We start from the raw sequence: 13,404 nt of genomic DNA, 5'->3' as shown, positions 1-13,404 counted from the left end.
CATTGGGCTACTGTTGATACCTCAACCTACCCTGAGAGCGGTTCCATGGAGGGGTCCGAAAGCACCTCATGGAACTATTACTAGGATAGAATAGACCTTGGAAGGGACCTTGGAGGTCTTCTAGACCAGCACCCCCAATTCAAGCAGGAGAACCTATACCAGTGGTGGCGAACCTATGGCACGGGTGCCAAGGGCGGCACTCGGAGCCCTCTTTGTGGGCACGCGTGCCGTTGCCCCAGCCTCGCCTCCCCCACGACCCCCTCACCAGCAGCTCCCTTGGAGGAGAATCACCCCTGAGCGTGGGCCACGCGGAGCAGCGCAGCCAAGTGTCAGACCCTGCGAGGCCTTGCCGACCGGAGCTGCTACCTGCTTACAGTTCCGGGGAGGCTTCCGTTCGCCATTCCGCCGCCCCGCGTCTTCCTGCGCCATTGTGGTGGCGCTGATGTCCGACGTCATCAGGAGGTGCCGCTGGCGTCAACAGGGGGCACCCGGCTCCATTTGCAGTTCCAGCGTGATTTGTGGGCGTCCTAGCCTCGCCGGGTCCAACTGCATTTCGGCGGGCTAGGTGGACATGGCAGCTAGGCAGTATGTAGACAAGACTCTGCTCTCACGCCCCATCCCGTACAGTTGATGCTGCGGGGCATGGGCAGAGGGCGGGGCCGCCATGGTGCTGCTGGGCTGCCTGGGCAATCTGCGGCGGGGCCTGCGGGCAGGTGGGATAGGGGCGGGGCCAGTTTTTGGGCACTCGGGTTCGCCATCATTGACCTATACCATTTCAGACAAGTGGCTGTCCAGTCTCTTCTTGGAGAACCTCCAGTGATGGAGCACCCACAACTTCCGGTGGCAAGCAGTTCCACTGATTTAATTGTCCTCGACTGTCAGGAAATTCCTCCTTAATTCCAGGTTGCTTCTCTCCTTGATCAGATTCCATCCATTGCTTCTTGTCCGGCCTTCTGGTGCTTTGGAAAACAGAACAGAGTTGGAAGAGACCTCGGAGGTCATCTAGTCCAACCTCCTGCTCAGGCAGGAGACCCTATAGTATACCATTCCAGACAAGGGATTGTCCAGTCTCTTCTTAACAACGTTCAATGTTGGAGCATCCACAACTTCTGGAGGCAAGTAGTTCCACTGATCAATTGTCCTCACTGTCAGGAAGTTTCTCCTGAGTTCCAGGTTGCTTCTCTCCTTGATGAGTTTCCATCCGTTCCTTCTCGTCTTGCCTTCAGGCGCTTTGGAGAAGAGCTTGACTCCCTCTTCTTTGGGGCAGCCCCTGAGATATTGGAATATTGCTATCATGTCAACCCTCGTCCTTCTTTTCTGTAGACTGGCCATACCCAATTCCTGCAGCCGTGCTTCATCTTGATTCTTCTTCCCACTCAATCAAATGTGAACTGTCTACTTAGGAGTAGGACCTGTGCAGAACCCCAGAAGAATACAGGTAGTCCTCTCCTCAACCCTTCTTGTAGATCAGGGCTTTTCAACCAGTGGGACTGGTACCACCTGTGGTACATTGGCACCTGGCAGGGGATACACGACCATCTTAGAAAAGTAGCAGGGGAGGGGAATGAGCTGAACCGGTGGCAGCACCGTACAAGCCTGAGCGAGAGACGCTGGAGCTGCAGGGCTGTCAGGGTTCAGCGGAAGTGGCAGGATCAGCACCAGGCTCCAGCTGGAGCTCGGCGCTGATCCTGGCGCTTCTGAGCCCAGAAGAAGCACCGATCAGCTGGAATGTTGCAGCATCTCCAGGGTCTTGTGATTTACATTCTGATGCTTGGCAACTGATTCATGTTTATGACGGTCACAGTGTCCCAGGGTCATGGGAAGTGACCAAAACCTGCTGCAACCACCCAGCAGACGCGGGGAATAAAAACCAAACACCCCCCCACCCCACCCCCACTGCCAATCTTCAACAGAAACGCTCACAACCATAAAAACCTGGGACAGGAGGAAGAGTGCTGCGGGGCGGGCGGGCAGGTGTCTTGCTCGGCTGTGGCTTGGGGGGGCACTTTTTTCAGGGCCATTGTCACTTCGAACAGTCACTAAGCAAACTGTTGTAAGTCGAGGACTACCTGTACTTCATCATTTCCCCCCTCTTTTTTGGTCAAGTTTTTGACCCCTTGCTCGTCGACTGGTGGTACTTGGATATTGCCATATCCTACAAGTGGTACAATGGGTGAAAAGGTTGAAAAGCCCTGTTGCAGAGAGCTTTAGTGTGCAATAAACCAATAGTCATTTGAACCACTCTGGCTCCTGATTTCTTACACTTTACCATTGGGACAATCGGTCCTCGATTTACGACCACAATTGAGCTCAAAATTTCTGTTGCTAAGTGAGACATTTTTTTTCCAATGAGTTTTGCCTCGTTTTACTTTCTTGTCGCCCTTGTTAAGCGAATCCCTGCAGCTGTTGAGTTAGTGACACGGTCGTTAAGCGAACCCTGTTGACTTTGCTTGCCAGAAGATCGCGTGACCTCTGGGACGCTGCAACAGTCATAAGTATGAGTCAGTTGCCAAGTGTCCGAATTAGGACCCTGTGACCGTGGGGAGGCTCCAACGGTCGTAAGTGCAAAAAAACAGCCTGTAAATCAGTTGTTTTTTCCAATACCACTGTAACTTCGGTCACTAAATGAATCGCAGTATGCTGAGGACTTTATACATGCCGGTTGCCAAGTGCCTAAATTTGGATCAAGGGACTCTGGGGATGCAGGTGTGAAAAACGGCTGTAGGTCACCTTCCAAGTGAAAACGGGCAGCCTACGAATTTTATACTTCGAATCATCACTAAGTGAACGGCTGCACTACATGGCTGGATCTGGTTTTTGGCTTAATGTCGTGGTTCCAACAGATGAAACTCTTCAAAGAACTTCGAGGCATTGTTTACCTCAAAGAATCTTTTATCCAAGAAGCATAACATCGGCATGAACATAAGCGAAGCCAAAAACTGAATTTCCCCCCCTCCTCCCTTGAGCACATAGTATCAAAGCACAATTCCCTCCTCCAATTAACAGTCATAAATCACATTCTCCAATTAGCTTGAAACACAGGCTTTCCCTCCAGACCTCCAGCCCGCCAATTCTTATCCTCTCTTACTTCAACAACCTTGATTCTCATGCTAGGTTCAGTATTATTCTGTCCAGTTGAACTCGTTGAACCGTTTTCCAAGTTGCAATATATGGCTGTGAAAGCTGGACCATAAGAAAGGCTGAGCGCCAAAGAATGGAGGCCTTTGAACTACAGTGCTGGAGAAGACCCCTGCGAGTCCCCTGGATTGCAAGGCGATCCAACCGGTCAGTCCTAGAGGAGACCAACCTTGACTGCTCTTTAGAAGGCCAGATCCTGAAGTGGAAACTCAAGTCCTTTGGCCACCTAAGGAGAAGGAAGGACTCCCTGGAGAAGAACCTGATGCTGGGAAAGATGGAGGGCAAGAGAAGGAGACGACAGAGAAGGAGGGGGCTGGATGGAGTCCCTGAAGCAGGAGGCGTGAGCTTCATTGGACTCCAGAAGATGGTAGAGGACAGGAAGACCTGGAGGAATGTTGCCCATGGGGTCACGATTCGCAACTAACAACAACAGTTGAATTCCGTGCACATCCCCCCCCAAGCATCATCTAACTCAGTGCTTCTCAACCTTGACAATTTTAAGGCATGTGGACTTCAACTCCCAGAATTCCACAGCCAGCAATGCTGGCTGTGGAATTCTGGGAGTTGAAGTCCACATGCCTTAAAATTGTCAAGGTTGAAAAACACTGACATTCTAACTCTAAGAGCGGAAAGAAGAAAACAGCTGCATCTTCATCTGTTGTCAAAGCAAAAACATCCGGTGTTAGCAGCGTTTGACACTGCCCCTTGGAAGCAGAGGACACCGTGGAAAATAAAGTTTCTGAATCATCTAGGCAGGCTATGCTCCCCCCCCCCCACACACACACCCAGTGCAGAGTGCAAGGCAATGACTGATGACATGGCAAGGTGACAAAAGGGCCTGACTCACACACTTCCTGATCCAGGAAGGACGACAATGGGCAAACCACTTTGCGGTAGATAATGACACCCTTTTGTCTCTGGCACTCCCTGGCAGGAGATCAGGCAGATTCCTCAAATCGCTGACTGGCACCCTTCTCGGAACAATCTTTGAAAAGCGACGTGTGCATCTGGCTGGGATTCTACTCGGAGCTGGCCTGGAGCCACCGTCACAATTTTGAAAGCATTTCCTGCTCGGCCTGTACCTCAGTACAGCCCTTGACTTACAAACAGCTCCCTTAGTTGACCGTTCAAAGTTACGACGGCCCTGGAAAAAAAAGGGATTCGGGACGGATTTCCGCACTTAACGACCGCTTCAGCGTCCCCGTGGTTCACGCGTTCAAACTCCAGACGGTTCAGAGTGATGACGCTCGCAGAATCCCGGGGTCACCTGATCTGCTTTTGCAAACTTCCCACAACTTCCCACGTGCCCCGAAGCACGTCGTCCCATTTTTGTGTCCCAAGGCACAGCGGCAGCCCGTTTTTTGCGCCCCATGGCGCAGCGTCCTGCTTTTGCGCCCCGTGGCCACGGCGCTAGCACAATGAGGGGCTATGTGCCAGCAGCCCACAGGCTGAGGACCACTGCTCTCACTCATTCAAACTGCAACCGCCTGCCTACTGTGTTTCACTAAAAATAAGACCGGGTCTTATATTAATTTTTGCTAATTTTAGGACTTATTTTCCAGTTTGTCTTATTTTGGGGGGAAATACAGTATTAAATTCGTCTGTCTGATGATCTTAACTGGGGCTTATTTTGGGGGTGGGGCTTATATTACGAGCATCCTGAAAAATCACATTAAGGCTTATATACCGGTAGGTCTTATTTGGGGGAAAACACAGTAGGAAGGAGTGGAACCAATGCAGAACTCCGAAAGAACACAGGCAGTCCTCAACGTACGACCACAACTGAGCACGCAGGACATTTGTTAACTGAGTTTTGCTCATTTTACAACCTTTCTCGCCACTGTTAAGTCAATCACTGCAGCTGTTAAGGTAGTAACCTGGTTAAGTGAAGCTGAGTTCCCACAGTTCCACAAGACTTTGCTTGTAAAAATTGATCATACGACACGGGAATCGTCATAGATATGAGCCAACTGCCAAGCGTCCCAATTTCGATTATGTGATCTACGGTCGTGTGAAAAATGGTCCTTTTTTCCCCAGTGCCATTGCAACTATGAACAGCCACTACCCAAATGATCATAAGTCGAGGAATACCTGTAGTTTTTTCCTTCCATCCATGAAGAACCAACTCAAAGGCTGAGGTGACCGGTTTAATTTAGAAACTGGTGCATAAGCCTGCTTCCAGAAACAGATCATTAGATTGTTGGGGTTTTTTTGTGATTCTCCAGACCAGAAACTCTTCACAAAATAAATGTGGGTGATTTGACTTGACAAGACTTCCACATCTTTAATACATACTTCTTCATTCCTGCTCTGGTGGAATTTTTCATTCCAAGTGGAAAGCTCCAGATTGCACTGAGCAATCTGTGGTAGGATGTAGCTTTCCCATGCCATCGAAATGTTCAAAGGCCAACTTTTTTTTTTAACTGCTTTTTTCTATCGTGTAACCACCACATCCTCTGTGGGTTGGAAAAATGAGATTTTTTCTTCCCTTACCAACCCCTAAAAGACTGTCCATCCCAGCTGTAGAACATGCATTTGGATATTTTGAGTACTTCCAACTTGCACTTTTCCTATAAAAGATTACCACTTTTCATATAAAAGATTACCACAGGTAATCTTGCTGAAATGCCAATTACTTTAACGGGCGTCTGCAAAAAGATCCTCACACATTCTACCCACCACAGACGTAAAAGTCAAAAAAAGAACACCGTAAAATAGTTACAATAAATTTGTCAAAAATAAGGGATGGGGGAGCCAATGTAATAATCAACCACTTTTGGATATGAGTAATTTATAAGAATAAACTTCAGGCGATCCCAATCATTCATCTCCCTTAAAGTTTCTAAAAGAGATGACAATTTAAAAGAGAATAAAAGGTAGTGCTGAAAGTATTAAAATGAACTTACAGATAATATAAATAATGTACCATGAGGAATCCAATAGAATAGAATAAAATAGAATAGAATGGAATGAAATAGAATATCTTTATTGTCAGTATGTAACTCACAACGAAATTAAGCACTGTCCACAGTCCACACTACACACAAGTAAAAACCACAAATAAGAACATACATTATATACACACATCCTTCACATTCGATTCACCACTGCGCTGCCATTAATATTGCACTTCAATGTTGCACTATACCAGTGTTTCCCAAATTTGACAATTTTAAGGCATGTGGAGTTCAACTCCCAGAATTCCATAGCCAGCATTGCTGGCTGTGGAATTCTGGGAGTTGAAGTCCACATGCCTTAAAATTCTCAAGTTTGGGAAACACTGCACTATACCAGGGGTAGGCAACCTTGGCTCTTTTATGACTGGTGGACTTCAACTCCCAGAATTCCTGGCCAGCATGGCTCAGCTTGGAAACCTCTCCCTTTCCCCTCAGCGTGGCTGCCTCAGGAATTCTGGGAGTTGAAGTCCACGAGTCATAAAAGAGCCAAGGTTACCTACCCATAGCCTATCCTGTCTCAGGTAGTTTGCTTTGAGCAGGTAACAGGCCTGCTAAATCCTACAAAATGGGCCCTGCCCAGCCAGATAAATAATGACAAAGCAACAAAAAGGAAGGTAAACTGATCTGCGGTCCCAAATCTTGAACCCCTCCTTCTGCCTTTAAATTAACCTTCAGTCTGGCTTTTTATTCAATTTTACCTTTTTTTGAATTCTAAATTTTATATACGTGTTAATATTTTATTTGCATGCTGTCCAGAGTCACTCTGTGAGTCATAAAAGAGCCAAGGTTGCCTTGCCTACCTCTGCACTATACAGTGGTATTTAATATGGTTACACCTCTGGGATAAAAACTATTTTTTCAGCCTATTTGTGTTTGTTTTTATTATCCTGTACTCTCTGCCAGATGGTAATAGTTCAAAAAAAGAATGTCCGGGATGAGATGAGTACACATTGTCAATGTACATTCAGATAGGTAATCATATAACATAACCAACACAGATAACTGGAAACAAAAAAAAAATAACCTATTTTAACAATGTTAAATCTTTACTAAGATTGTTTGCTGTACCCATGTGAAGTTTCAGAAGGCCTCAGTCTCTGGAGAAGTCTACAATGTTGGGAATGGTGGAACGAAAGAGAAGAAGAGGGTGACTAATAGTGAAGTGGAGGGACTCCGTTACACAGTGGCCCTGTTGGAAGTCCTAAAGGAACAGGTTGAAGACAGATTGTCTTAGAGAATCTATCTTTGAGAAGATCTACCTATGTGGTTCCTAAGAGACAACGGTGGAAAATAATCAATGAATCAATATGAAGACCCTGGAGAAGGTGATACGAACATTGATCAGTGGTTCTCAACCTTTTTAATGCCGCGATCCCCAACCGGTCGTAAGTTGAGGACTACTCAATTGGTGCAGCACCGTTTGCAGAATGTGACTTTTGGCGGGCTCAGCAGGGCAGAGACAGCCTGGACAATTCCGATTGGCTTTTGAAAGCCAATAGAATTAGACTCTATTCAAGAGAGTCTATTCTATTGGCTTTCAAAAGCCAACAGAATAAAAGGGAGTCGCACAGCTAAGGAAAAGGGGGAAAAAATGGCGGACTGCATTGTTTGGCAACCCCCGTGAAATGGTTGTTTGACCCCAAATGGGGTCCCGACCCACAGGTTGAGAACCACTGATATAGTTGCTAAGAGGTGACAGTGACTTGACGGCACATAATCAATCAGCATCAAGACCGTCCCTTTGAGAAGTCCACAATTTTGACAAAGGTAGTAGGAAAATGAAGAAGAGACTGACCAGCAGCAAATGGACTGAGTTGTGGTGATGGGGGTACTGTAAGAAGTTGGTCACAGTGGACTTTCACTTTGGAAAAAAAATCTACGTTTGTGGTCACCAAGTGTCAACTATGACTTCATACTTGATGGCACATAATCAAGGGTAACAGTATATAAAAGCAGGCAGTAGTGGTGGGGGCACCATTAGAAGACCTAAAGGACCTGGTTGGGGACAGTTCATCTTAGAGAAAATCAAATTCATCTGGTTGCTAAAAGGCGACACTGACTTGATGGCGCCTCAGTCAATCAATCAATGTCAGGACCAAGTTCCTTTGAGAAGAAGCAACGGATGGAAACTAATCAAGGAGAGAAGCAACCTAGAACTAAGGAGAAACTTCCTGACAGTGAGGACAATTAACCCGTGGAACAACCTGCCTCCAGAAGTTGTGGATGCTCCAACACTGGAAGTTTTTAAGAAGAGACTGGACAGCCATTTGTCTGAAATGGTATAGGGTTTCCTGCCTGAGCAGGGGGTTGGATTAGATGACCTCCAAGGTCCCTTCCAACTTTATTACTACTACTATTACTACTACTACTACTACTACTTGATGCTGGGAAAAGTGGAAGGGAAGAAGAAATGGATGACCAAGGTGGATGGACTCAGGTTACAGTGGTGGTGAGGGCACCATCAGAAGACCTGTAAGGACCAGGTGGGAGACAAATCATCCTGGAGAAAAATCTATAGATGTGTCACCAAAAGTCAACTATGATTTGATGGCACAGATAATCAATCAATCAATCAAAATATAGTGCTTGTGCTAAAAAACAGGTGAGAATCCATCGGGGGGGGGGAACCCAGTCTGACACCCAAGCAGGGACCCCCCCCACACACTTTTTAAAAACCGTGCCCATAAGTCTCTTTTTTTTTTTTGCAGCGCCGCTGTAACGTCGAACGGCCACTAAACGAACGGTTGTAAGTCGAGGACTACCTGCCCGTCCCAGAAGGGAGCCAGCCAAGAGTTCAGACCCCGCTCCCGTGTCTTAACAGACACCCAAAAGCCCCCCCAGGAGACCCTCGGGCCACCCCTGTGAGGAGGGGGCGGTTTACACCCCTCCCTGAGACACCCCCCCCCAGGCGACCCTCTTGCCTTCGGAAGGGAAGGGGCTTGGGGGGAGGTCGCGGGGGGAGATGCCCCTCCCCTGACAGGGGGTTCAAGGCCCCGCCTCGCCCCCCTCCGAAGGGCCCGGCCGCCCCACAGTCCCCCCCCCCGGGACCCCCGTCCCTCCCCCGACCTCTCCCTCAGGGCCCGAGGGCCGGCGACGCGCTCACCAGAGCCCTCGAGGCCGCCATCTTGGATCCACGTGTCGGCGCCGACGTCGCCGGAAGTGGCTTGCGATTGGCCGAGGCCGCCGGTCGCCATGGTGACGGCGTTTGAAAGGCCCAGCCCGATCTGGCCTGGTCCTCAGACCCTTCCTCGTGGTCACCACGCCCGGGAAAGTCCGGGCTAGCAGCTGCAGCCCTTGGGGGAAAGGACGGAGAGGGTTTTGGGAAAGGGAAGCGTTGGGCCTTTTCCGCGTTTTCTTTTTTTTTTTTTTCCTCCCTTCCCGCCATCTTGGTTGCTGCCGGACTGGGGCTCTTTCCGCCATTTTTGGTGCGGGCGAGTTCACGGTGGCGGCGGCGGCGGCGGCGGCGCCATTTCTACCGCGGGCAAGGTAGCAAGGCGCCATCTTTATGCACGGAGGTGGAGAGCGGGCGCCATCTTTTTTAAGGGCAGTGCTGGAAAACCCCCAGGAGGTTTTTTTTAAAGGACTTTTTACAGGAGAAGATTTGGGGGGCTATCAAGAGCCAATATTGGCTTAATGGTACACACAATCATCAGAATCAAGCTTTAAAGGGCATCTTCTCCAGTACAGATGTATTTTTTCCATGCCCGTAGTGCCCTTTTGGATGAAACGACTTTTAAGTGGCTGCTGCGGTCGTTAAGCAAGCGCTGTGGTCGTTAAGCGAGGCAATTCTGAAATTGCCAAGGTTGGAGACCCCTGATTTAATGTGTTGTATGAACTCGGTCACTGTGGCTTATCAGTTATTTAGTGCCCCATGTTATGACCTTTTTGCCACAGTTGTTAAGTAATAATACAGTTGGAAGGGACGTTGGAGGTCATCTAGTCCAACCCCCTGCTCAGGCAGGAAACCCTATACCATTTCAGACAAAAGGCTGTCCAGTCTCTTCTTAAAAACTTCCAGTGTTGGAGCATTCACCACTTCTGGAGGCAGGTAGTTCCACTGGTTAGTTGTTCTAACTCTCAGGAAATTTCTCCTTAGTTCCAGGTTGCTTCTCTCCTTCATTAGTTTCCATCCATTGCTTCTTGACCTGCTTTAGGCGCTTTGGAGAATAGCTTGACTCCCTCTTCTTTGGGGCAGCCACTGAGATACTGGAAGACTGCTATCATGTCCCCCACCCCTGTCCTTCTCTTCATTAAACTGGACATACCCAATTCCAGCAACTGTTCCTTGTATGTTTTAGCCTCCAGTCCCCTAATCATCTTTGTTGCTCTTCTCTGCACTCTTTCTCTAGAGTTTCAACATCTTTTTTACATCGTGGTGATCAAAACTGGATGCGGTATTCCAAGTGTGGCCTTACCAAGGCCTTGTAAAGTGGTATTAATACTTCACGTGATCTTGATTCTCTCCCTCTGTTAATGCAGCCGAGCACTGTGTTGGCCTTTTTGGCAGCTGCAGCACACTGCTGGCTCCTATTTAGGTGATTGTCTACTAGGACACCGAGGTCCCTCTCACAGTTACTACTATTGAGCATGGTGCCACCTATGCTGTACTTGTGCATTTGGTTTTTCTTGCCTAAATGTAGAACCTTGCTTTTTTCACCATTGAATTTCATTTTGTTAGATAGCGCCCAGTGTTCAAGTCTGTCCAGATCCTCCTGTATCCTAAGCTTGTATTCTGGAGTGTTGGCTATTCCTGCCAGCTTGGTGTCGTCTGCAAATTTGATGAGTTCCCCATCTATCCCCTTGTCCAAATCGTTGATGAAGATGTTGAAGAGCACTGGGCCCAGAACTGAGCCCTGGGGCACCCCGCTACACACTTCCCTCCATGTAGATGCGGTTCCATTAAGGACCACACGCTGAGTACAGCCAGTCAGTGATTCACGTGCTCATTAAGTGAAGCTGGCTTCCCTTATTGTTTGTCAGGAGCCAGAGGGAAGGTTACAAATAGTGATCACATTGGCCCCGGAACAGTGCAACTGTCATGAGTACATGCCAGTTGCCAAGCATTCGAATTCTGATCAACTGACCATGGGAAAGCTGCAATGACCACGTGAAAAATGCTCATAAGCTGTTGTAACTTTAAATGGTCACTAAATAAATAGCCGTAAGTTGAGGACTACCCATACAGTGGTTGGAGCTGATCTGGTACACCAGTGTTTCCCAAACTTGACAATTTTAAGGCATGTGGACTTCAACTCCCAGAATTATTCTGGGAGTTGAAGTCCACATGCCTTAAAATTGTCAAGTTTGGGAAACACTGTGGTACACTAAGGCGAAATCAATCCAGTACATAGCTTGGTATAATGTGTGAAGCCAGCTATTTCTCCCACGATTCAGATGTGACTTCAAAATTTAGCATTTGATATAGATAGCTGCACATCGATCCTTTGACAGTTTCGTCCCTGGGCGAAAAAGGAAGAGGTGTTTTCTTACTGAAGACAGAAATAAAAATAAGGGAGATATTTGGAGTGGAAAAATGGTTCCCATGGAAAATAAAGAGTTATTGAAGAAAAATAGTCTCAGTACTCTTTGGTGGTTTGGAAAAGCACCAAGCAAGAACAGAATTAATCTTCAGGCATATCAGCCAATCATTAGAAATCAATCTGTAGGCAAGAGTAATATAACAACGGAAGCAATGTTAATATAGATCAGTGGTTCTCAACCTGTGGGTCAGGACCCCATTTGGGGTCGAACGACCATTTCACGGGGGTCGCCAAACAACGCAGTCCGCCATTTCCTCCCCCCCCCCTTTTCCTTAGCTGTGCTACTCCCTTTTATTCTATTGGCTTTTGAAAGCCCATAGAAGAGACTCTCTTGAATAGAGTCTAATTCTATTGGCTTTCAAAAGCCAATCGGAATTGTCCAGGCTGTCTCTGCCCTGCTGAGCCCGCCAAAAGTCCCATTCTGCAAACAGTGCTGCACCAGTTGAGTAGTCCTCGACTTACGACCGGTTGAGTAGTCCTCGACTTACAACCGATTGGGGGTCACGGCATTAAAAAGGTTGAGAACCATTGATATAGATAAGAATAGAATAGAATAGACTAGAATAGAATAGAATAGGTTAGAATAGAATGCAGAATGCAGAATGCAGAATAGAATGTAGAATGTAGAATAGAATAGAATGTAAAATAGAGGAATAGAATAGAATAGAATAGAATGTAAAATAGAAGAATAGAATGGAATGGAATGGAATAGAATGGATTGGAGCAGAATGGAATGGAATAGAACAGTGGTTCTCAACCTTTTTAATGCCGCGACCCCCAACGGGTCGTAAGTGGAGGACTACTCAACCAGTCATAAGTCGAGGACTACTCAACTGGTGTAGCACCGTTTGCAGAATGGGACTTTTGGCGGGCTCAGCGGGGCAGAGACAGCCTGGACAATTTCTATTGACTTTTGAAAGCCAATAGAATTAGACTCTATTCAGTCTTTCAAAAGCCAATAGAATAAAAGGGAGTAGCACAGCTAAGGAAAAGGGGGGGAAAAATGGCGGACTGCGTTGTTTGGCGACCCCCATGAAATGGTCGTTCGACCTCAAATGGGGTCCCGACCCACAGGTTGACAACCACTGGAATAGAATATAGTATAGAAAATAGAATAGAATACAATAGAATATCCGAAAGATGCTCTTTCATGAGTCAATTGGACTTTCTTCTCCAACAGAATAGAATAGATAACAGAATAGAATAGAATAGAATAGAATAGAATAGAATAGAATAGAAAATAGAATACAATAGAATAGAATACAGTAGATAGCAGAACAGAATAGATAACAAAACAGATTAACAGAGCAGAATAGAATAGAATAGAGTAGAATTCTTTATTGGCCAAGTGTGATTGGACACACAAGGAATTTGTCTCCGGTGCATGATCATAACCATAAAATGCCATCATCATAAATCATAAGATACAATACAATAGTGATAGTTGTTGTATCTCATACAAAACAATGATAAGATACAACCGTGATAACCAATTCCAAGTAAAAGCCAAGACTACTTTGATTTCTTTTTAAATTTAAATTTTTATTGAAAATAGTTAACTGTTTATTCTGTTAGAATAATTATCATTTGTAGCTTAAACAACGATTTAAAAATTTGCCATTGTCTCATCATCATCCCTAATTTGGATCTCGGCAGTGAATCAAATCTTTGTTAAATTAGGCATATTTCACGTTCATTTTTATTTCACGTTCTTCCACGTTTAGTCGTCTTGCAATGAGAAAGTAGCATGAGGAATCAGTTGGCAAAGC

At 46.6% G+C, this 13,404-nt stretch overlaps 1 protein-coding gene across 1 annotated transcript in view; it reads right to left on the bottom strand.

The window, feature by feature from the left end:
* The window catches only part of TM9SF4 (transmembrane 9 superfamily member 4), a 45,149-nt gene extending 35,907 nt beyond the window's left edge, over positions 1–9,242 (bottom strand). The window contains exon 1 of the mRNA XM_039318894.1: positions 9,199–9,242. Within this exon, the coding sequence (XP_039174828.1) occupies positions 9,199–9,219 (21 nt within the window). The 5' untranslated portion in view covers positions 9,220–9,242. The remainder of the gene's footprint in view (positions 1–9,198) is intronic.
* Positions 9,243–13,404: the final 4,162 nt, after the last annotated feature.

Source organism: Crotalus tigris, unplaced genomic scaffold (assembly GCF_016545835.1).
Source record: "Crotalus tigris isolate CLP2741 ecotype Arizona unplaced genomic scaffold, ASM1654583v1 scf7180000021643.52994198:917841, whole genome shotgun sequence".
In the NCBI taxonomy this organism is placed as follows: domain Eukaryota; kingdom Metazoa; phylum Chordata; class Lepidosauria; order Squamata; family Viperidae; genus Crotalus; species Crotalus tigris.
This window is presented reverse-complemented; position numbering and strand designations above follow the sequence as displayed.